Source organism: Pagrus major, chromosome 18 (assembly GCF_040436345.1).
Source record: "Pagrus major chromosome 18, Pma_NU_1.0".
NCBI lineage: Eukaryota > Metazoa > Chordata > Actinopteri > Spariformes > Sparidae > Pagrus > Pagrus major.
In genome coordinates, this window is record NC_133232.1 from 7194178 (window position 1) to 7218839 (window position 24662).

Here is a 24662-nt window from a genome sequence, read left to right on the forward strand (position 1 = left end):
CACACACACACACACACACACACACACACACACACACACACACACACACGCACACACACACACTGTCCACAGAGCTCAGTGTCAAACACTGACCTTTGCAAATGATCTGAGATCTCCGCAGGAAGAAACCAAACAAAATGTTTTTCTTTAACTGAATCTACATTTAAATACACTTGTGACATCAAACAATCATACTGAGAGGTTAATAATAATAATTATAATAATAATAATAATAATAATGATAATAATGTAGGATAAGAATCAGTCTGCACAGAAAATAAACATGATAAAAAGACAATAAAAACATAATAGAACGATTTTAAAAATAGATTCATGACTGTGATGACGTTATTCCCTATCTTCACTCGCTGAAATTGAATGCAACACCGGTTGCCACATGTCGGACTCTCCCATCAGCACTTGAACGCACCCTGACTCCTCTGTTGGGGGTCTGAAAGTGAGAAAAAAATGTCTCCAGTGTGATTCTAATAATGATAGCCTACTGTTGCTCAGTTGGAGATTTGGAGCCAAATTAGATTAAAAAAAGACGATAAATTATTTAAAGTCTGGGAGAACATTTGCAACAATGGTTCAGTCCGACTGTCCGCAGCGCTGAGGCAGGAGGAAGAGGAGGGAGGAGGGGTTCAGGGGGAGCCAGATGATGCTGTCAGTGAAAGGAGGAGGAGGATCCTGTCCGCCGGCAGCAGCAGCAGCAGCAGCAGCAGCGCACTGAGCTCCTCTCCATCATCCCATGTGCCTGGAAGAAGAAGAGAAAATGGGCTCGGATCCAGACATGTGCTGCTAGAACACAACCTCTGTGTAGTTTCTGTTAAATAACCGTAGCCTATAAGAAGGCAGAAGTGGGACTATTTTATCACTCTTTTTCCTGAAAAAATGCTCCCCTGCTCATCATCTGCACAGATGGAGGGATGTGAGGGGGAGAGGGACGCGCACATGCAAACAGAGGTAAACCGATAAAAAGCGTAAAACAGCTCAAATATTTGCATCTAATCCGATTTATTCTGCATGTAAATCTCTGTAAAGGTGTGCTAAAGGATGCGTTTAGGCTCTCCGGCTCAAATGGGATTTCTGCAGGCTGATTATGAGCCGGTAAGATTCGCCGGCCGGCTTCTCCAGGAGGTTATTGTAGACATGAAAGAGCCGGACCCCTCCCTAAATGTGTCGCTCCTCTCGCCATTTAATGAGAGGAGAGCAGAAATTACACTTTGTATTTACATCAGTGGTAGATTGTGTTGGTTTGATAATGAAGCTTGATGATTTTTTAAAAATGGATTTTATCCTTTTGTAGGGAAATGTGCTGACAGTGTTAATTCATCCTCTCACACACACAGAGAGAAAAAAAAGCCTCGCCTCAGGTTTCATCTGATATTTAGCAGAGATGTGTCCGTCTCAATAAACCTTAATTACTCCCTCAGCTGCCTCTAATCTGCTGTTGGATGGATGATTTTACCCCAGACATCACAATATAAGGAGTTAACACAATGGGAATTCAACCCACAACTCCTCCTAGTGATAATGCTTTGCTTTGTCCACGTAATTACCCAAGGAATTGAATGCACCACCCTTGTGAGTGCCTGTCTCCACCCTTTGACCTACAAGGACAAAGTCTTAAACCTGCAGTCCGTAGTGCCTCACAGTGTTTCATAATGCCTTGCTCTACTCATTGACCTACAAAAGGGGAATAGAGCTAGCAACCCAGCTTTGCTCCACCTGTTTAGCTGGCAACAAATTTAAACCAATGTCAATATCTTGTTCTTGCTGCATAGTCACTGGGAATTGAACCCCCAACCCTCAAAGTATGTTAATGCCTTGCTCTGCTCATCGATCATAAAGAGAAACTGACACCTTTCCTCTTCTGTTTGCATTACATTGGGAATAGAACCTTCAACCTCTTATTGCCTTCCACCAGTCAGTGTTGGTGCCTTGCTTCATCCATGATATTTGGGAATTGAACCCCCAACCATGGAAGCCTGTATATAAAAAAAATGGACGCCCTTGTTGCCTGACCCTTTTAAAGTCTTGCTTCAGTCACTGAGTATCAGGATCAAGTCAGACTGTTTCAAAAACTACAACTCCCAGAAGGCTTTGCTAGCACCTCTGTGGCTAAGCTACATATCTGACATACGTTTTGGTTCAAAGCTAAACAAAAAAATCATCTTGAATATGGAAATTGTGTCCCGAAAGGCAAAATTTAATCTGAGATCGAAAGTCCACGAGTTTAATTGTTGCAGCCCACACCGGACCCGTTCATCCAGCCCACACTCTGGTTTATTCGGGTTGCTCCCGGCTGACATGTGGCTGTGGTGTGGCCTGCCTTGGTTCAGATCTGGCAAACAGGAACAGACCACCCGAGTGCCATCCTTCCATGTGGTGTGTGGGCTTTCAGATCTGTCACTTACATTTTATTCCTGCTGGCTCAGGTGTGTCATCATGTGACCATGTAGCACATGTGTCACACCTGAGCCTGCAGGATTTACCTCCATGAATGCAGCTGAAAGCTTGTAAATTGACCTACGAGTTAAGATTATCTTGTTGGATAAAATATTTTTTGTGTTTTTTTGGTGTCACATTTGAAGTTGTTGGAGTTTTAGAAGATGTACAATAGCACTGAAAGTATTTGTTACTTGATCGCTCAAAAGCGGTGATCACTTTTTGGCTCTTGTTCCAGACGTGATTTCCCCATTCATCCACTCCAGTGACGTTGCAGAAAATCCTTATATAAAGAGTTGAAAGCCTGGAACCAGTGAATCGTGACCATAATACATTTGTTAAAAATGTTCAAAAGGATTGTGGATGATTCCTTTCTAACAACTTTGAGATTTTAACCCCTTTGGACACTTTTCATCATTTCTTTTCATCACAGCACGTCAGAAAGAGAAATCACAGTCGCTCTGTGGTGAACGCAAAATAAACGATCCGATCGTAGTAGCAGTAACTTGCTAGCCGACACGACTTTTGCGGATGTGGCAACAGCGTGATACACCATTCAGAGACGCTGCTGTTACACTTTAGGATTGTGGGTAGTGTAGTACCTCTCCATTACATTACATTTTCTTAGGTTTTGTTACTTCTAGAGGAGCAGATACCATTGTTTCAGAGCCTCATATCTCATGTGAAGTCTGTATCGGCTGGTGACTACATTATGGCTAATAATCAACATCCTTGATTGAGAATATAAATGTGATTTTCACTTTCAGAACCTCACTGTAGACCCCTGTTTAGATCTGTTTTGATAACTAAATAATAATTTTTCAAGTTTTCAAACAAAATGCCCCATATTCTCAGATTCTCAATAAGAGGGATTAGCTGCTGTCTTTGTCTTATGAGATATAAAATGGAATGTCTGAAATAATCAATTTATCGAGAAAATAACGGTCAGATTTATCGAAAATGAAAATAAAGCTGCAGGCTTAAAGGATAAAACCATTTTTCACCTTTTTAAATGAAGGAAGCGCTTGCTAACTGTCCGCCTGATGGAGCAACATCTATATATGTTGAAGGCAATTGCTGCATAAATCCAATAATGTGCAGGATCCAACCTTGTTTAGATGCCTGGCTGGTGTCAAAACCCCCAAAAGAGAAGAAGAATTAGCTTCTACTGAAGCTAGCATAAAACATTTAGCGCACATTAAACAGGAGCAGCGCAGCTAACGAAGCTCTGTTACCTCACATGCTGACATTCTTGATTGATTTTGCAGTTTGAAATGCCTTTCAGCAGCAGATGTCGGCCTGTGCAGTTAGTTTAATTGTGTGGGGATTTATATGTTTGTATTTAAAAAGATAAAGCGCTGTCGTGCGTCCCTGTACTCGCTGAGCAGCACGGGGAATTGAACCGCTCACCCCGGCAGCGTCGGTGCCTTGCTGTCTGCCGGTGAACCCTCCGCCCTCGCTGTGCTCCTCAGGGAAATCTGAGCTGACAGTGTGTGAGACTGCAGGTAGAGCTGGGAGAAAGTGGGCCAAGTGCTTCCTGCTGCTGCTGGAGGAGAGAGCCTGAGAGAGAGCTGGGTGCTGACGTCCTTTTTGTCCTTTTATCTGCGAATATCGTCTCCGTTTTGTCGCAGTTACGCCCTCTCAGAGACTCAAATAGTAACATTTAGTATCTACATCCCCATCAGGTCGAACACTATTTTATTTAAATGTCAGAATACATTTGAAACATCTGGACTGCATGCTTAGTCAACATCAGACGAAGGGTGTGTGAGGTTTGCTTACATCTTTATCATGTTTTAAGTGCTTTTAACGTGATTAAATCAGATTGTGTTAATCTGATTTTCAGGGGGTTGGAGGTGATGATACGTCTGTTAAAGGATGCAGAACAAGAAGCAGCGTTCTCAAGCGGATCAGATATCACAGTTACACCTGGCATTAGCATGCAGTCTGTGTCTGGACGAGGAAAAACTCATGTTAACGTCAGGTTTAAATACAAGCAGAACACTGAGGATCAGATCTCAACCAGGTGTTGATGCAATGCATACAGCATGACCTCATACTTAACTAAAGTAATCCATCCAGCAGGTTGAAAGGTCACCTGGCTTTCCCTCTTCTTGTTAGCTTGAGTAAGGTTGGCAGTAGCCAGCAAGCTAGAGCTGCAACAATCAGTCAATGAGTTGTCAACTATTAAAAAAAAGATTAATCAATTATCAAAATAGTTGGCGATAATTTTAAGTCAAAATTCTCTGATCTGATTCTTAAATGTGAATATTTCCTGCTTTCTTTCCTCCTCTGACAGTAAATTGAATATCTTTGGGTTGAGGACAAAAAAAGATATTTGAGGATGAAACATTGATCGACAACTCATCGATTAATCAAGAAAGTAATCAACAGATTAATCGGCAATGAAAGTAATCGTTAGTTGCAGCCCTACAGCAAAGATTCCCTCACAAAAAATGACCTGTAATTAATGCCTGTCCTTGTCGTCGCTTCCTTTGACCTTTGGAAGTTGACTAGTCCGTCGCCCTCACATAACTTATTAGCAGCATAAGATCTGATCTTGATCATTGATGACCAGATGCCAAATCGAGGTATTGACCACAAGTTAATACCAGGTGTAAACGGGACCGTAACTAATGATGCGTTCAGGTGCTCTATGTACACTCATAATGTCCAAAGCTACCTATCACCTGCAAGTTGCCCTAAAATGCCCTTGAACATGAAGAGCACTAATGAATTACAGGTAGTTGTCCAGGTTACAGGTTTACAGTAAACATGCAGAGTCTCACCTCAATGTAGATTAAATTCATAAGTTGTTTTCGTTTGTGTGTATCAGCCTGTGATGAACAAACAGCAGTGACTTCTTCTTTGCTCAGCTTGGTCTGATGTATTTACTGGTGACTAATGACCACCTGCATGCTTGCTAAATACAGTTTGGTCACTCTGGGATTTTTCCCTGACTTGACCAGGGGGACAAAGATAGCCCTGAATGCATCACTGAACAGCTCATGGGATACAAAAAAGCCACAAAGGACACACTGGTTGTGTCCACCACACTGTAGCGAAAGAAATTCTCAAACATATTTGCTCGGTTTGCTCGTAGTACATCTCCTCTGTTGTCGCTAAAAATAAGAATAAAAGAGAGAAGTTGTGTCACAGCTCATGTCTTCCCTCTTCATCTAACCGAGAGCTGGGATGTGACACATGCAGCCGCTCTGTTCCAGATTTAGAATAACAGAACACTTCCTGATGAGTTACTCTAATCGGCCTAATAAGGACACTGTAACTTTAAATTATTAATCACCGCTTGTGTTATATGTTTTAACTTGATGTCCTGGATGCCATCAATCCATTTTGAGCAGAACTTAAGAGTGACAGGGTGTTTTGTCAGCGTTTCTTCATAGTTAACGTCACTGCACTGGTCTGATGGAAGAGGCACAAGAAAACGTAAAACATATTAAACTTTAAGAAGCCATTACTGCGACATTATTGGTCTAACTTTGATGAATTTTCAGCATAGAAGCCATTTTTTACATTGAATAACTCAGATAGTTCAAGATAAATGTGTATACTGTTTGTAATGATTGTACATGCAGTCAGTTCATTCTTCTGGAGGTTGTTTGAAGCCAGTAAGAGCTTTTCTATTGTTTATTGTTACCGTTCTTTATAGTCCGGAGGTCACTGAATGCTCCATGAGTTCCAATTACCATTTTAAATGAAGCGTGTGCGGTGGACGCAGCAGCGCTGCAGATCCTCCGCCATCGACTGCGGTCAGTCACAGGGCCGACTGTACATCTCTGTCCAATAAAGAAAAGGGGCTGTAACTCCAGCACTGATCAATAATGAGATGATGTCATTCCATTGTTAACCTGAGATTAGAGCTGAGAGGAAAAGAGGATGAAAAAGATATTGAAGATTCACCACATAGAAGTTATTAGAGCTTCCTGCTGAACTAAATAAATCTTACGTCCCTCTCTGACGCTGAGCACAGGCAGACTGTATATTCCAGGGATGTTGGGGATTAACAAACAAATGCAAAGCCATGCAGTTTTTCTACTCACATGCACACAAAAAGGACATTTTGTGCTTTGATGCCTTTGAGAATGTAGCACTGCTGTTGTTTATGTTGAGGTTGTCGGTTTTAATATTTCCCCTTCACCAGTGATTCTGACAAATTGTGTCTCTGAATACTTCAGTACCCACAAGCCTCGCTTATGATATGCAGTAGGGCTGTGTGTTACGACCAAAGTCATGTCCCGATATACGTATCATGATATAGCACATTTTCTCTAAACGAGGTGAATAAATGTGTAGTAGGTGAAAGAGGTTAGTGGTGTTTGAGGGTTTTATGGGATGTCTGTGACATAATTTGCAAATTACAGTTTTCTGGTCCATGTCAGACTTTTCATATCCAGAACAGCAAATGCCCGTATTTTCTATCTTTTTCTATCATCACAGGTTATATATTGTCATATGGCACAGCCTGCTGCAAATTAAGAATGCTTGCTTTCAGCCCAGGCTGAAATGTTGGCAACGCTTCTGCTACATAGAGGTTGGGGCGTCTTCAGCCATGTTTGTGGTGACAAAACCGGGTGTTTTAAGCCAAAGCATGATGTTTTCCAACCATTACCAAGTGTTTTTTTGTGCCTAAACCTAACCAGAGCAGAAGCACAACATAAAACTGAAAAATAAATCCAAAGAAACGTAAAGTTGCAACATAAAGAAACATGAAGTTGTTTTGCAGAACACTCCGAAAGGATTAGAAGAAGAGCTTGGATTTGTCTCGTTTTTTAGATTTTTGTGCCGTCGTCAACATGGAGTGTTTCATTCTGAACATTAACCAGATGTTATGTTGTTGTTTCGGTGTGTGACTTCCTGTCTGCTCTGTGCTGAATTCGGCTGAATTGCTGCGTCGTGCTCCAGCATCTGGCAGAAACAGAAGCCTTGCGTATCTGTTACGGAAGGATCTGGACTGCCGGAGCTGCAACGGAATAGATACGCAACACAGCAGACCCAGTGGAAGTAAACACATAGACTAGAGTGAATCCGCTGCCGTGGCGGAGCCGTGACGGAGCGGAGCCGGACCGAACACGTATCTGGTGGAGTTTAGGGGTTACTGGCCGTTGATGACAAGTTGATTTTTCTCAAGCCGTCCACTGATTCACGAGGCTGAACCTGCGGGCTGAAGGAAACTTTGTGCACTGAGGAAGGTTTCTTCAATCTTTTTCCCCCTAAAACAGTTTTTTTTTCTCAATAAATCAAGTTTTTCCTCACTTAAATTGAGGGTCTGAAGCCAGAGGATTCATCCACTGTACAGACTGTAAAGCCCACTGAGGCCATGTGATTGTGATTTTGGGCTATATGAGTAATGACTGATTGATTTGATTTGAAGGTCATGAGATGCAGTTGATAGCTTTGGAAACAACACAGTGAATTTGGAGTTTTCTTTTTGTTTTTCTTGTCAAGCTGCTGTTTCCAAGGTCAAGAAGGAAACTTCAAGGTCTGCAGTGATTCCAAAACTCTGGACAGTTGAAATGATGTGAGACGTGTGATGTTCAGGTTTTTAGTTGGTGATTTGGGTGTAATTTACTGTCCATAGTTTGATTCAAACTGTGTCTTTTTCACCCAAAATGAAGCCCACAGTTTGTCCTTGAGTGTTGACGGCAGTTTTGCTCTTGTTAACCTCGCTGACGTCTGCAGCTGCTGCTGCTGTCACCAGAGTTTCATCCCTCTAACATCCAAACAGGCTCCTCCGCAGCTGCTCCGCCTAAATATAGCCCAACAAGGCATACTTACACCAGATCCACTGGATGTGAAAATGAGTGGTTACGGCCTTTTGCCTTTTTGTAGGGCAGCCGTCAAGTCAGCAGGAGCAGAGAGAGCCAGTCTGTTATCAGAGGCGATGGGCTGTCACTGTTAAAATGAAGGCCGGGCAACATTTTGAGACGATGGAGAAGGGCAGGGAGGGGATCAGGCACAATGAATGTTGATATGGAGGAGATGGTGAGCGGGAAGTCTTGTGCTGCACTTTGCTGCTCCCCTGAGACTGTTTGCTGCTTCCAATCCTCTGGCTTTCTGTCTCTGGTGTTTTTAAAGATTTCAGAGACAGACAGAGGCTGAGTTTCTTTAAAAAAATACTTTTAAGATGACTTTGAAGCCAGCATAGGTCTGCACAACCTGTACCAACCCAACAAATGGTTGCGTAATAATTAGTAACACAGTTTGATTTGAATTCAGGCTCGATATCTTTGTAGTTTAGAGACATTTGGGGTATAATAGTCTGCTTTGTCAGTGTTTTTCTTGAGTAAAAGATCTCAAAACTTTCTCCGCTGATCTTTTAAGTGTCCACACCTCACCACAGCTCTCAGTTGTATCAGGCGGTGGAGGGGTGGATGCAGGACAGACTTGATAAAACCAGATGTTCAGGGACAATGTAACACCCTCTAACATCAGCTTCTGTCGCTACGATAACTTAACACAATTAATGTGAGGATTAGGGAAGGAACAATGACAAATTAAATCATGTTATGAATTTTTAATTTGAGGAAAGGAAGCGCTAATGGCTCTTTAATTACACATTTGTCAGCACAAACCATCAGATATTTTTGCTCTCATAACTACGAGTGTTACACCATGTTAGATATTCATATGTTGGTTTTTGAATGTTGACTAACACACTCAGGATCCATTTTGTCTTTTTAAATTGTACTCAAAGTGTTCTGGGATGCAGAAGTAACAGCTTGCGTAGCCTGTGGTCCTGTCTGACTCACAGTGTGAGTAACTCTACTCTGTTGGTATCAGTGACCTGTATACTCAGTCTGTTGTGGAACATGATCTAATGTGTTGACCCTGTCTGTCTGTCTGTCTGTCTGTCTGTCTGTCTGTCTGTTTCCTCCTGCAGTGCAGCAGACTGACGGAGGAGAGAGACGAGGCAGAGAGACAACTCAAACACATCAAGAGAGGTGAGTCCAGCTTCCTGTTACCTCCTTGGGCTCCTCCGTCATCACAGAGTGTAAACTCACACAACTTTATTTAACACGTGTAACATTAAGGAGTGAATACAGAAGGAGGACAGATTGACCGCCAATCCAATACCCGTTAACTAAGTAACTAAATACTAATGAACTGGATGCGTTTTAATGACTGGATACAGTGTTTGATGTCTTTAAATGACACATTGTCATCAGTAAATGAAAATACAGACCTCTGGACACTGATGGTCCAGTTTGATGGTTTAGACTGACAACAACAACTTTTGGATGGACTGCCATGATGTTCATATTCCCCAGAGGATAAACCCTCATGATTTCTGTAATTCCCTAACACAAGGTTGATGTTTTAAGTTCAGAGTGAAATGTCTCATGAATGACTGAAAATGATTTACATTTAGGCAGACACTTTTGTCCAAAGCGACTTACAGTAATTAATACATAGCGGTGGCTGCCATGCAAGGTGCCGACCAGCACATCAGGAGCAGTTTGGGGTTCAGTATCTTACCCAAGGACACTTCAACATACAGACCAGGGGAATCGAACCAGCAACCTTCAGATAACAAGACTCTGACTCTACCCCTGAGCCACAGCCACCTGATTATGAGTAACTGTTCGTGTTTACAGACTCTCTGTTTCAGTTGTGACCTACTGTGCGATTTTCTGTGCAATGAAGGTTTATTACTGACATTTCAGGTGTGCTCATTTTCATTGGATTTCTGTTTGAGTGTGCTGTGGTTGCATGGAGGTAAAGACTGTGTGGAGAGCACACACTGATGAACCCATCAGCTATTGTCTAACGACAATTAAGCTTTCAGAAAGATGTATCTGCATCTATACGCAGATATCTCTATAAAGAGATCAGATGAAGTCTTGGCACAGATATCTGCTGGTTACACCAGAGGCCCCAAAACACTGGTCATTATTGGCTCAATTGTCATCAGACCATATCTATGTTTTATCCTGTCTGACCATTTGACTGCTTCATGTTTTTATTTGAGTGATGTCTCATTGTTCCCAGAGCTCAGCTATTATTTTTTTGGTGAATACAATGTTACCGTAACCTATAAAGACAGTAGCTGCTCTCTAACGATGAAAATAAGACCCAAATTAAAGTGGAATAATCCTTTTAAAGGTTAAATTAATCTTGTGAAGGAGCTCTCAGCACACACAGTGTAACCAGATATCATGTTCCGACACATCACCGACAATCAGACAGGTGACACCTTCACTTCCTCCTCCTCCTGCTCCTCGACCCATCCACACCTTTCCTCCTCACATCTGTTGACATGACATCACCGACACCCCGTCCTCTGAGTGGGTGTGTTTGGGGGGGGTGTCCCCGTTTCCATGACGACTGTCAGGTTAGTTAGCCGACAGCAAGAGAGCTTTTGTGTTTTTGGGGGCAGTTTGACTTCTGGTTGCACTGAGTGAGGAGCTGAACCTGATGAGACTGCAGCTTCAGTCATGACTATTCTCAGAGGTAAGAGAACATTTTACAGGTTTATTAACAAATATCAGGGAGCAGCATTGGTGGGTGTTAGTAGTGTCAGAGTTTTGTTTCACAGAGAGAACAAAAGAAGTTGCAGGATATGGACTCAGTTGAATATCAGTTGAGGCTCTTTCAGACTGTTACAGCATCATGATCACATATTTTTCAGTGTAGAAAAATGAAAATTACTTAGGAAATCATGTCCTTTCCTCATTTATTATTGCCATAAAAGCTGTATAATATCTTTGTATTCATGATTTATTCTCTCCTAAATTATGACACATATTCATTACAATTAAATACAAGCGGTTGATGGTTTTGTGGCTACTTTGGAGAACATAATGAAGAGGTCAGTGATGTCAGGGATGAGTTCAGTCACCTGTGTGTTGAAAAGGTAACAGGAGAAGCAGGCAGTGTCCACCTGGAGTTCACCTCGGTGTAATGTTTCAGTTTACATCGGCCCTGAACTGTTCAGTATGCATCATGGATGTCTGATGGTGGAGGCTCAAAGACTCTTAGCCTTCTTCTGTGGAATACATGTTCTTAATCAGTCCAGTGTCCAACCTTCACGATGAATAACCACAATTACAACTTGACAAGTGATGAGGATTTTTCCAACAACAGCATTATCCGAATACTTTATTGGAAACTTCAACTTTTGTATTCAGCAGAATAACTTGTCAATCTTTTATCATAAAAGCCACAAATAAGATCACCAGCTGAAGATATTTTCTAATTACTCATTGGATAATCATGTTAGGCTTTCCAATCATGGTAAAATCCAGAAAATCTGTAATTTTATTCAAGGTAACGGTACATTTCATTTAGTCACCTATTGCTATAACAACAACAACAACCATATATTAAAATATTCCAGATGAAACGTCAGAGAGTGAGGAAGGAAGTCGCCAAACGTGACTAAACACAACATGAAACTTAAAACATTACCTCGTCCATGAACATTTCTGCCTGAAGTCACATCACATAGATTTCCTTCTGCAACACCTCCCATAATCCCTCACTGCTTCACGACGTGATCAAAGTAAGTAAGTAAGGCATGTTACAGCACTGCCGATTGTATTAGCGGTCACTTCTTATTATTAGCCATGCTAACGGCACGGCTCTGGGGATGTTGGTGCATCAGGTCAGTGTTTTGGTTCAAACTGAAATATCTCAACAACTGACAGGATTGGGACAAAACTCTTTACATTCACGGTCCCCAGAGGATGTGTCCTAACGATGAGGCTTTTCTTAGCGTCATCATTAAGTCATCATCAAAATTTCTAGACTGATTTTCCTTGACATATGGTTCAGCACAACCCCCTCCCTCTGGAGGAATGGGTAATCAGGCAACCATCATGTTTATTGTCGATCAATCTGTTGATTATTTCCTACAGTAATTGATTAGTTGTTTTCAGTAAATAGTAATGAATGTCGATCAGTGTTGTCCCAAGATGACGTCCTCAAATGTCTTGTTTAGTCCACAACCCAAAGATATTCAGTTTATTTTAATCTAGGAGGAAAGAAGCCAGAAAAAAATCATAATTAACATTATTATTTTTACTTTTACTTACTCTTACTTGAACCAGTTAATCAAATATAAAAATAATTTGAAATGAATTTAATAGTTCATAACTAACTAACACAAAATAAAGTTGGATGTAAAACATGAAGACATATAAATCATTTGGAGGTTTTGTACGTACACCTGAAAATCTGGTCTCAGATTGATCAAACATGTCTATGACCAGCTCTGCCCTCACCAGCTGCAGTGATGGACATGTGGATTTTAGGTAATTCTGTCTCTCTGTTAGAGTTGAAAGTGAATTGAATGATGAACTGTAAGATTAACAGATGACAGCTCCTTCAGTTGGACTTAAACAGACTTTGTTGTTACAAACGTGTCAGAAACTTGTCTGCAGCAGCAAAACTGGACCTGAACTCTTCAGAGTCAGCAGTTCTTCACTGATCCTCCTTTTTCATTTCAGGTCCCGTCACTTCACACATTCAGTCTTTCATTCATTCACTCATTTATTCATTCACTGCCTCTCCCCAGAGGAGACAGCAGTCGCTCTTGTCATGTTATTCCCATGAATTATTGAAACCTCCTGCTATGAATAATTCAGCAGCAGAAATGGGGGAAGGATGAGTGTGTGTGTGGGAGGGAGGGGGTTACCGCTCTTGCCTCGCTCTTTATCTATTGTGGTCCTTCAAAAGGCTTTTCTACCTGCTACTCCATATTTGATGGCCACATTTAATGAGGGAGACTTCTCTCGCCGCCAGGTACTTGATTCCAGGCTCGTTTGAATCTCAAAGGCCAGACTGAGTGAGTTCAGCACAGATTAACTGACTATAAAACAGTGAAAACATGACCTGACCCCAGACTGTTAGATAATGCACTCACCTCCATGATGGACGAGCACGATCATGATCGTACTGCGTTTAATCTGTAATGAATCTGGGTTCCTGGACCATCTTGTGGATGATTTTCTTTCTTATGTCAACAGTGGTTTAAAGAAGTAGACAGATATTGGTTTGTTTTCTATTAAATCTGGTCCGGACGTTCATGGTCATCAGAGGAGGAATGCTGCTGCCTTTGAGGTGCTAGTCGAACAGTCAAGAATCACCAAAGTTTCCACTTGTCCAACATTTAAGAACAGGAGTGCAGCGAACATGGCCGAAAAATTGATAACAATGCAGCACCAAGGTTTCTTGCAGGGTTTAGCTCCTGGCAACCCAGGGCCTAGTTAGCTATAGGACTGCTAATGTTAGCTGCATGGCTAAACAAAGCAAGCGGTGACTGTCTAACAGGCATCTTTCATTTCATCTCGACTTTAAATACGGACCTAAATCCTGGAGCAATAGGGACTGATGTGCATCTGTTCTCAAAAGTCTTTCAGAAGCTTTTAGCAGAAGTAGACGTATGTCAGTCAGTGCCTGGAAGAAACTCAAGATCTCGAACTTTGTAGTTCCTCTATGTCAAAGTAGAAAACTGCCTCTTCCCTGCAGCTATGGCTGCATGCTCCTGAACCTTTCAGCTGGTAGGAAGCAGGCAGAGCTGATGTCTCACAGTCTGTGATTTATGCTTTGTATGGAGCCAGAACAGCAGAACAAGACGTTTGTGAAGGAGCTGAGTGTCAAACACGCCTCAGAGGAAGGAATTTTAATAGCAGCCGAAACTCTGTGAGTTTAAAATCAGATGCAGAGAGAGTAACAAGTACGAGTGATTTACTTCTGCACATCCATGATAAGAAACTGGAATAGATGTTTAAAAAAAAAAAAAAAAAAGTTCAGGTGATGAAGATACCCCTGAGGGAAATTCCTGAAAATATCTTCAGCCTCAAAAAAAAAAAGAGAAGAAGTGAATCTAAAAGACAAAAATAAATGAAGTACAGCAGACAGGACAGAGTACAGACTACATCATCTGATGCTAGTGTAACTGAGCACGTAGCCGGAAGCTAACTGTGCTACCACTCAGTTGTACGGGACTGTAGCCTGTAGCGCTGTTAGCTTCAGCAGCCTAGTTATTCAGTCTACTGTACACAGATAAAAGCCCGTGGCTGCACTTTCGTTGCATTCAAGTGCTTTCGGAAATACTGTAATTACACGCTGAGAGCACATGAAGGACAACACACGGCTGACATGAGACCAAGAGAGTCTCATTCACCCTGACAGAGAAGACATGATGCAGCTTTTTGGGTTCAAGAAGTCATCTCAATATTTATTCTTATATTATTTATTGTTTTGAATCATATGAATAATTCATGTTTCTTTATGTGTGCAAGTTTGAGCTTAGAACATTTTTGTCTTCGATAAATGAAGTCATGAGGACTTATTGACTAATGATTATTGTCCATGTCTTTTAAATCTATTGAGTATCTTTTCAATTCACTGATTAAATGTTTCTTTTCTAAAAGTTGGAAAAAAATATGGTGCCTCTCAACGTTCCTCACATTCCCAAAAGGGCATCTTCAGATGTCTTGTTGGACCAACAGTCCAAACCCCAAACATAAGTCATTTCTACTTTTAATTTACAGCAATATAGAAAAGAGAAAACAGAATGGAATGGAACCAGCAAATGTTTGGCAATCACTAATAAACAATCAATCATAAAGCAACTGATCTAGATTAAGTTTAGAACAACAAATAAATTAATGCAGAGATTGACTGCTTTCAACAATTATATACTTGTATTTATTATATACATAAATGTTTATTAACTGAAAAATGCCACTTGAAAAATGACATTGACAAAAAAATAGATTTTGAGTTTAAAAAAATCGGCCGATGTTTTCATAAAAAATAGAAATTACACTAAAATCCAATAAAAACAGGTGTGGTTCATTCTACCAGTATAGGAAGACATTTTGGCATTGATTTTGAGTCAGTGGATCAAATGACCTGGAAGCTATTGAGAAAAACATAAAAAATGCAGATTTTTCGTTAAAATATTCATGAAAAATAAAATTAAAAATAAAATTCCACTGAACAACATCCTCTGTCCTGAGAGTTTTGATTCGAGTGAGGAAAAATGATCCAGTTGATAATATAAAAACTGTTGCTGATTAATTTTAGGCAGCTTGACTAAGTTGAATTGTGGGTAATGTAGGCAGCATGTTTTGAAAAGCAGTCCACTGGTCTATCATTGCACTGCTATAACACTGTCAGACTCATTATGGACAGTTTAAAAATAAATGATCAGACTCGATACAGCAGAACCAGAGATATCACCTTTTTAGTCCACATGTTCTTCTTCCTTTTTACAACCTCTAGCCTACATTACCCACAATGCAACGTAGCCACTGAGTGACATCACTGGAGGCAATTTATTAGATCACATGCAGCTTCCTCTGAAGTCACAAAAGACTTCATACAACTTTTTCATATATGCAATGGTACATATGTTGTGTAAAGTTGGTGGAGTTTACCCTTTAATGGATTCCTTTACTCATATTTTCAAGGTTACATTCTGTAAATAAATGAAACTGTAATCTGATCAGTGTTTACAAATTAATTGATTGATTGACAGGCTGATTTAGAGTCATATAAGTCACATGAAAAGATACGAGTGATTTAAAAATGTAGGCCAACAAAGAGAGAGAGAACAAACAGATATCTAAGACCTGGACATCTGAATTACACAGAATTTATTCATTTGGGGTTTTAACAGTGATATATATATCATAAAACTGGTCTAAGGCTTCTCTAACTGCTCTGGTGTTCATTTTAAAACACACAGCAGATCATATTTCCCACTGTGAGTCTGTGGAGTCGAAGCTTAAGAGAAGCACTTGAAGGCAGGATTAGTTTGTCTATTGTTCACAGCTCAGCTCAGTGTTAGTTGTTGCAGCTTAAACACCACCCGCATTAATACCGCTCTTATTGTTGGAAATCCTTTCTAGGAAAGAAAGTGACTTTTTCAGTCCCTGATGCAGCAAAAAAAAATAAAAATCACCAACACTTGAATATTCTGGTTCTGGTATAGACTGGAAACATCCACTTGTGTTTGTTAATTCTTCGTCCAGCTTTTTTCACAGTTTTGACACTCTGCGGTGGGATTTCACCATTACTTGTGGATGAATGTGCTTACCGTTGGTTAATCCTCCAAATCGTGTGTTAATAACGTGCATCGTCACTAAAGAGGCTTTCAACCAGCTTCAGCCCACTGCTGGAAAACAAAGGCAGCGATCTGTTTTTAGTCTGTCGGATCATTACAGGTTTTTTAAGGGCACGTCATCTCTCTCATGAAGCCCTGAACTCAGAGGAGTTACTGACCCAGAACAGCTTCTGACAGGAGACAGAGCGCTGCAGGACAGACTCTGTCTCAATGAGAGGAAAAACCCTGCTGTCAGTTTGAGGCTCTCAGCTCTGAATTATGTCCCCATGCCTCTGGAGAAGATCAGTTTGTAATGTTGAGCAGAGAGAATTCATCCCCTGCTAAAGATTCAAAGGTTTATGTGTCAGCTATTACGTAGCACACCAGAGAATCAGAAGCATAATCAGCTGATTATTTAAGAAAAAATGCTGAAAGAGATTTCTGGATTCTGTAAATTTTCTATAGATATTGTAATTACAGGCTATCGTTATTGTTAATTCTTACTAATCATGTATAATTTTGTCCGTTTGCTCACGAGGACAATGCTAACATGCTCTTGTTTAGCAGATAGCTGATTATATCAATCATGTCCATATGCCATATGTGAGGTTTGCGGCGAGCACCCGCATACCAGTCTGGTTTAAATGGAGCCCATCAGCCCCGAACAGAACCTTGACCTTGAGCTCCTTCGATTCTCACATGCTTCACATTTGAGTCTCGGATGATGAGGGCTGACAGAGGAGCTGGCTGACGGAGATGAAGGGGGCGTTGTAAGATCTGGCAAGCAGACAGACGGTGACAGGCCACCAGAGGACATTGGTGCACAGCACAGATGTTTTTGCTTTGTAAATTTTCTACAGATATCACAAAAAATATTGTTATTGGCTTTTTTGGGGGGCCACAATAATTGTGTAGTGCAAAACTTTTTATTTTTGTGTCATACCAAACATTTCGTCCATCTGCTCCATATCGAACAACAATGCAGCAGACATGTCCTGAAAACAAAACGTCAGTCAAGCATAACATTATATAAACATACATCTATGTAATTTACAACATTCTAAAGGGAATTAGCAGATTAAAGTAAGAAACAGCTTGTACTAGTTTTTGTCCTGTCAAGGGGCAGAAATCAAGAGGAGAAGCTTGACATGTCACACTGGGCATCGTTAACTAACAGACAGTATTCCCCCGTGATGACACCAGCTGTTGGTTTCTCTTGTAAAAACAGAGTAAAAACAGAACTATAAATATCCGAGGATGTCCTGCTCTCCACCGTCACGTCTGACCCAAAGAGCTGCAGCTGAACCACGGAGCAGCCGAGCAGAGGACGATGCGCCGTGGCATGTGGGTTGAAGCGGTGGTTAAAGCGACTGATCGCAGCCCGGAGAGAGAGAGCTGAGGGTTTAAATGAGTCTCTGGCTGCGAGGGAATCACACCACCAAAGCCCATCCCGAAGCATTAAACATTGAATGGGGGATTAAAAATAGATCCGGAAGCTTTCCCTGTCCTCCTTCTCTCTCACATCATCCTCGCCTTCCTCGCCTGGACCATGAGCCTGACTGGCACTGAGCTGACAGTTAGATATCATCACGGGGTTCAAAGGTCACCTGGTTAAATGTCTAATGCTGCTGCAGGAAAGCTGGTCTCTTGATCTGTGAACAGTTTGACCCTTCAGTAACGTCTGAGACATTTCAGTGAGCTGATATCGTCCTTACATCAAAACAGGATCTGAGTAAGTCGTCTGTCCACCTCCATTAAATGTTAGATACAATGATTGATGGACAGTGCTGACATTATGTCAAAAGACGTCCATGTACTGTGTTGCAGTGATGTCCACCGAAGTTAGCATGCTAACCAGCTAGCTCTGGCTAGAAAATAATGGTGATTTACTCCTAAAAGCTGCTGTTGTCTGAGATGAATGACATGTTCAGTTGTGCACTAAGATATGCAGCTAGCAAGAGTGATATCAGAGTGCTAATCTGTAGGTATGATACACAGTTAATGCAGTTTTGGGGTGAAAAAAATGCATTAAGATTTGATATTTTGGACTTGTTTCCCACAAACTTGTAAGATTGTTAACATGGGCAACATCATTTCTAAAACTATAAATATGACCACCAGTTCAAACCTGCACCAATCAGTAAAACACTCACAGAAGACATTGGAGGCTTTTGAGTCCAACGATGGTGCCGATCCTCCTCAGGAAGTACTTTGTTCTTCCTGTGCTCTTCAGCTTTCTCTAAATGGACTCTACTTTATTGGTTAAAAAAGAGGTGATGTCTAAAGACAGCTGTTAGGGCAAAGCTATATGTAATCTACTCTTTAGATAAATCGATCTGGTTTCTCTTAAGAAAAAAACTGTTGTGAATTAAATCTAGATGAATGAATGTTTAATATTTTCTGGTCCTAAATGAACAAATTGAGAGGGTCATATAACCTTCAGCTCAAGTGTCTGTTCTCTCTGTGTGAATATAATTATTGTTCTGTCTTCAAATCAATTTTAAATTAGTTATCTTCATATAGTCACACAAGCTCCTCTCCATCATGGTGACCTGGAAGAGGGTGGGCCACACAAGATAATTAACAATAAAAAAGAAAACATCAGAGTGAAGAGGCATCAAAATGGCTTTATTGATAGGACAGCTTCAGAGAGATGACAGAAAACAGGGTGAGGGAGGGGGAGTGACATGCAGCAAAGGGCCCAGGCCAGACTCAAACCCCGGGCCACTGCAGCGAGGCCAGAGCCTCTGCACATGGGACACCCGCTCTACCAACTGAGCCAGTCAGGTCTTTTAAAAAAGTATTGTTTGTTTAAAATGAAATAATGAATTTCGATCAGTTTTCTTCAAGCAAATGTATCGTTAAGGCTCTAAATGTCGTCATCTCTTTGTGCTTTACAAGCAAAGTCAATATACGAGCAGACTGCTGCAGTTGCAGTTGCAACTGTGATGTCCTGGAGAGACTGTTCTCTAAAAGCATCCCTGCACAATGCATCTACACACCACACACACCAGCTACACACAAACCTGGGCTATAACCAGCTAGGTTTATGGTGGTGCTGGTGTGTGTGTGTGTGTGTGTGTGTGTGTGTCTTTGTGTGTGTGGGACTAAGTGTCCAGCTTCATAAGCAGACAGAGACGCATTAGTCATGTAGCCTGAGAGCAGAGAGCTCTTCACCTGAGATCCTGTGAGGTCGAATCAGGGTGACAGTGTCAGAGAGCCTGAAGGCCTCGCTGACACACATACAGGTATTAGTTATTGCTTGCTTTATTATTATTATTTTATACGTAAATCTAAGTGCTGTGTTGTAGGCAACTGGACTTGTTTCAGTTTATACGTACTATGAAAGGAGTTTTACTGATATTTTTTTATTTATTCTTTTCAAGGAAAGATGTTCAGTATTTTAATTCAAGTATTATAAATATATATCACAATTGAAGCCCCAAGAGTTTTACTTTAAGGAAAACTTTACCTAAGATATTATCAGCATTATTGGAACTTAAAGCTGCAACAAGGAGCTTTTATTTTGTGATGATTCTGGCGGCCCCTGTGGACAAATGTGGTATGAGCACCACCACCATGTGCTGTAAATATCTTGAACTGGAATGAGTTTTGAAAGTGAAATAAAGATTTTTTTTGTTTATTAAACACAGCTGTTTGCAGGATTTTGAGTGATGAGGCAATGTGGCAAGAAAGATTAATAACTGTAAAGTTTGTTTTAATGCCGTACAACCAGACTACAGAGCAGCCTCTCTCCTCCTTTCTATCGTATCTTATCTTATCTTATCTTATCTTATTAATTCGTCATTTGTGAATGAATGTATGACAACTGACAATAAGTCAAGCTAATTCCTTTCTTTGATTTCCTCACTTAGCAGCATTTTGCCTTCTACAATAAATACAAATTTGGCGATGATAATTTCAGGCTCCTTCTTGGTCCTGAGCTTAGATTTAAAATTCAGAAACATAATTAGTCCTTTTTAGAAGAGAACAGGTATGTTTTGGTGCCATTGGCTGAGAGGTTCTGTAATCTGTGTTCATCTATGTGAAGAGAAACTCTTGTATTAAACTTCCCACAAAGTCACACGTTCCTGGATTTGCATAAAACCTGGATGTTTTTTTGTCTTTTGTGATGTTTTGTCAGTACACCGATTAGTGAGCCTCAGTGTGAAACCCTCACAAACACGAACAGCTAAAAAAAAATGAGTCTGCGGTTGTGAGACGCTCGCAGCTGTTGAACGTGTCACCAGAGCTCAGCTAGTTATTTTAAAATGACCCAGTTCTGGAGACTTTGGTGAAATCTAGACTGAGAGAAGAAACTCGACGTATTGCCACGTCAAAATAAACATCCACTTCTTTCCTCTTATCCCTTAAATCTTGTGTGTCATTAATTAGTCTGATTACTGGCACTCCTTTTCACATAAGAATTAAAACAGAGGATCAAAGTAAAAAATTAAAACCATTTCATATAAATTCTCTGCTCAGAACATGATAAAGAGCTGAAACATGACAGTTTAAATCGAATCAAATCTGCTCATTAAATAAAACATTTGCCAAGTTTAACTAAAATCTTCTCTTTCTTCATCTTCATTGATGGTCTCAATTCGGTTGTGGTGACCTGGACTCCTTCAGTCTGCCCTCACTGGATTGGATTACAGCCAGCAGGAAGCTCCTGCTAACATCCCTGATCCATTAACAGACTCCTTCCTGGTCGATATACAAGCCTCAGATCTGATTATACTGCTCACACACACGGCTGAGGGCAGGAGGAAGGTGTAGCTGCCTCCAACCACTGCCAGAGAGCCTCATTATACTCTGATATATGTCCTCTTTGTTTTTATAATATTTTTTAAGTTGTTGTTGCTGCTGAAAAACCAGCCTTAATGGCTCAAATCTAATTTTGCATCCAAAGCTAAACTGTCTGTTTCCTCACTGATAGGTATATTGAAGCACATCACCGACTGAGCACTGAGGTTGTTTTGAACATAAAGCATCAGTTTTTCTTTGATAACATACTGTCAGTCTTCAGACACGTCCATGTATAATAACTCGGTCTTTGTTTCGTGGTGGATTGATCGCAGTGTGACAGGTTTTCAGACTCTTTTGTTATCTGGATGAAACCTGAGCGAGTGCAGAGCAGGCAGGAAGGTTTCACTTACAGCTGCATGTGGAAAATGACAGACAGGCGGCCTGTCGTTAACCGCTCAACTCATGTTTGTGACGTACAGTGAGTGTACATTGAGCCAGGGCTGCACTGCGCTGTGCCTGCTGAATGTCGGGATCATTGGATGCTTCTAAAACAAGACGCTTGTGTTTAATTTTGTGGATTTGATGAGTGATGATGATACAGAGGAACAGTTAATCAGATTAAATAATGTATGTAATGGGAATAAAATACACAGAAAATCTGTTTATAGTAAATACGTTATGTCTCAGAATGATGAGTTCAGGAGTCTCACAGCCTGAGGAGTGAAGCTGCTCTGTAGTCTGCTGGTACAGCAGCTGATACTTCTGTATCTGTTGTCAGATGGCAGCAAGGTGAACAGACTGTGGCTGGGTGGGTGTTGTCTTGTAGCATCCTTTGGGCTCTGTGCAGACATCTCACCTCACTGATGTCACTGAAACTCTGTAGATGGTACCGGTGATGTTCTGGGTGGTTTTAATCACCCGCTGCAGAGCCTTCCTGCCCTGTCCAGTTTGAGATGTTTCCAGCTAGGTTGCTTTGTCTTGCTCCTCTGTAGACGTTGACAAGATCTTGGCAGGGGGAATTAACCTTCGTAGCTGAAGAAGTCACTGTTTTTATGTGCTTACTTTGGGTAGAGATCTTTTTTTAAATTATTATTCTGCATTATTTTGAAATCAGATATTGTACTGATAACATAACAAACGTGATAACACGGAAAATGGTGTGCAAATAAGGAAACTAATACGATATATTGTGTGATCCTAAAACTGTGTGTGTGTGTGTGTGTGTGTGTCTGTCCTCCCCTCAGTGTCTCAGATGGTGATAGAGGAGGTGAGCGTCTTGCAGACTCAGCTGGAGATTGAGAAGTCGTGCCGGGAGAATGCAGAGGCCCTGGCCACAAAGGTCACACACACACACACACACACACACACGCACACACACACACACGCACACACTCACACACACACACACCCACATACACACACACGCTCAATAATCAATACTATAAGATTAGCATTATCGGGGTCCAGCTGGCATTAGCAGCAGCTGAGTCAGGATGACTGTGCACAGAGACGATTTGGCTTCATTATCTGTCTGTTAAAGCCTCACCAGCAAAAACTATGTGCTTGTATTAAAATTTAATCATGTTTAGATGAAGATATGACAGGTACACCATTTAGTTTTGCTGGGAAATATAAAGAGCACATCATATTTGTGACAATATCAAAACAAAAACGTAAAACCAAATAAGTATTCTGTAAACTCTTCAATATTCAAATACTGTCTCGACCATGATGAAGAATATTTTATTACGTACAGTTAAAATGACGTTGACCCCTGTGAACTCTAACCTCCAGCTGAACTGTGAGAACAGGAAGTTGAAGTACCTGAGCATGTCGTCTCGTCCGTGTTTGGACGAGCTGCTGCCAAGCATCTCAGACTGCATCGCATTGGAGGCCGACTCAGACGCAGACATGGCAGACGGAAGCCCCGACAACTTCGCACAGTACCAACAGCAGGTTAAAGGTACAAACATGTAGTATTCATGTAGTATTGATAACAGGTGAAGTACTCAGTACCTGTGGTCAGAATACCGTCACATTTTCACTGGATAGTCGTGCTCCCCAGAGGATAAACATCACCTATTTAGGGTAACAGTTAAAGGTAGACACAATGCACTAGTGTTGATTTTTCAGTACATAGCCAGGTTATATTGAATAAATAAACCGCTGTGTTGTGTCCATCTGTGTGTCTGTCAGAGCTGAGGGACACAGTTAACACTTGTTTGGAGGAGAAGAAGAATTTCGTCTGTCAGATTCATGAACAGCAGAGACGGATAGAAGAGCTGACTTCACAGGTGAGAAGTTTATGACTCTGTCAGACAAATATTCAGAGTATGATCTGCTGAATATACAATTGTTTGTTGGTCCAGTGTGGTGCAGTGCATTCTGGTTGTGGTAGTTTTTATACCATGTAAGCAAGGCAATACCACAGACCTTTTTTCTTATTTCTCTGGTCATGATGTAGCACCCATAACAAAAATATTTGCATCTTTCTGTCGCATACACAGTCCAGTTTTATGCCATCTTTCCAGCTGTGAAGTACTTCTTTAAGTAAAGGATCTGAGCACTTCTTCCACCATTGTGTAGAAAACGCTGCAAGTCCTTAATATCACAGCTCTGTTAAAAAAAAAAAAACAATGAAAAAAATCCCTTCACTCTTTGCAGTCGGAGAAAGATCAGGCCGAGTTGAAGGAGCTTCGTGAAACTGTCGCACAACAAAGTAAAACCATCAAGAGATTCAACAGAGGTGAGTCAACACAGAAACACACTCAGGTTTTATAAACAATACATGAGAACAGAAAGGTTCAAACCAACATCACAACCAGTGATGTAATGCTTCAGAATGAACAGTCACTCTGAAACACACAACCCTCCTTTAATTTCACGTTATATGATTTTTATTAGCATGCTAAGTATGCTACATGTTAACATGTGTTTAAACTGAATGCAGAGTAGATTTTTGAGGGTGTTGAAGTGAATATATGATTAATGCAAAGATATAAATGTGGGTGATTTCTGTACCTTCCAGGTAAGATAAGTCTAGAGAGTTGAAAATGTCTATACTGGAGGGAAGAATTTGCACTCATCTCGAGGATTTATGACTTTAATTAATGAACATCCAGAGATAAAAGTGGAGAAAAATAATAATCAAAATATATTAATTGTGTTTCTCTGCCTCTGCAGTGTCCATGATGGCGGCTCAGGAGTACGATGGGATGAAGGAGCAGCTGGACTTGGAGCAGAGCCTCAGAGTCAAAGCTGAGACGTACGCACATGAGGTAAAGAAATTATCAGAGAGACACCCTGCTGGCACATAAAATACAAGAGAGTGTGCAGAAGTTTGTAAATATACAACTAGTGTTCATATGAAGTATGAACATTAAAG

The 24662-nt window shown here is 40.9% G+C and overlaps 1 protein-coding gene across 1 annotated transcript in view; it reads left to right on the top strand.

Moving 5' to 3' along the window:
- Positions 1-894: 894 nt before the first annotated feature.
- shtn3 (shootin 3) overlaps positions 895-24662 on the top strand; it is a 31831-nt gene continuing 8063 nt past the window's right edge. The window contains exons 1-7 of the mRNA XM_073487354.1: positions 895-966; positions 9353-9413; positions 22522-22616; positions 23072-23240; positions 23474-23571; positions 23942-24023; positions 24461-24555. Of these exons, the coding sequence (XP_073343455.1) occupies positions 895-966; positions 9353-9413; positions 22522-22616; positions 23072-23240; positions 23474-23571; positions 23942-24023; positions 24461-24555 (672 nt within the window). The remainder of the gene's footprint in view (positions 967-9352; positions 9414-22521; positions 22617-23071; positions 23241-23473; positions 23572-23941; positions 24024-24460; positions 24556-24662) is intronic.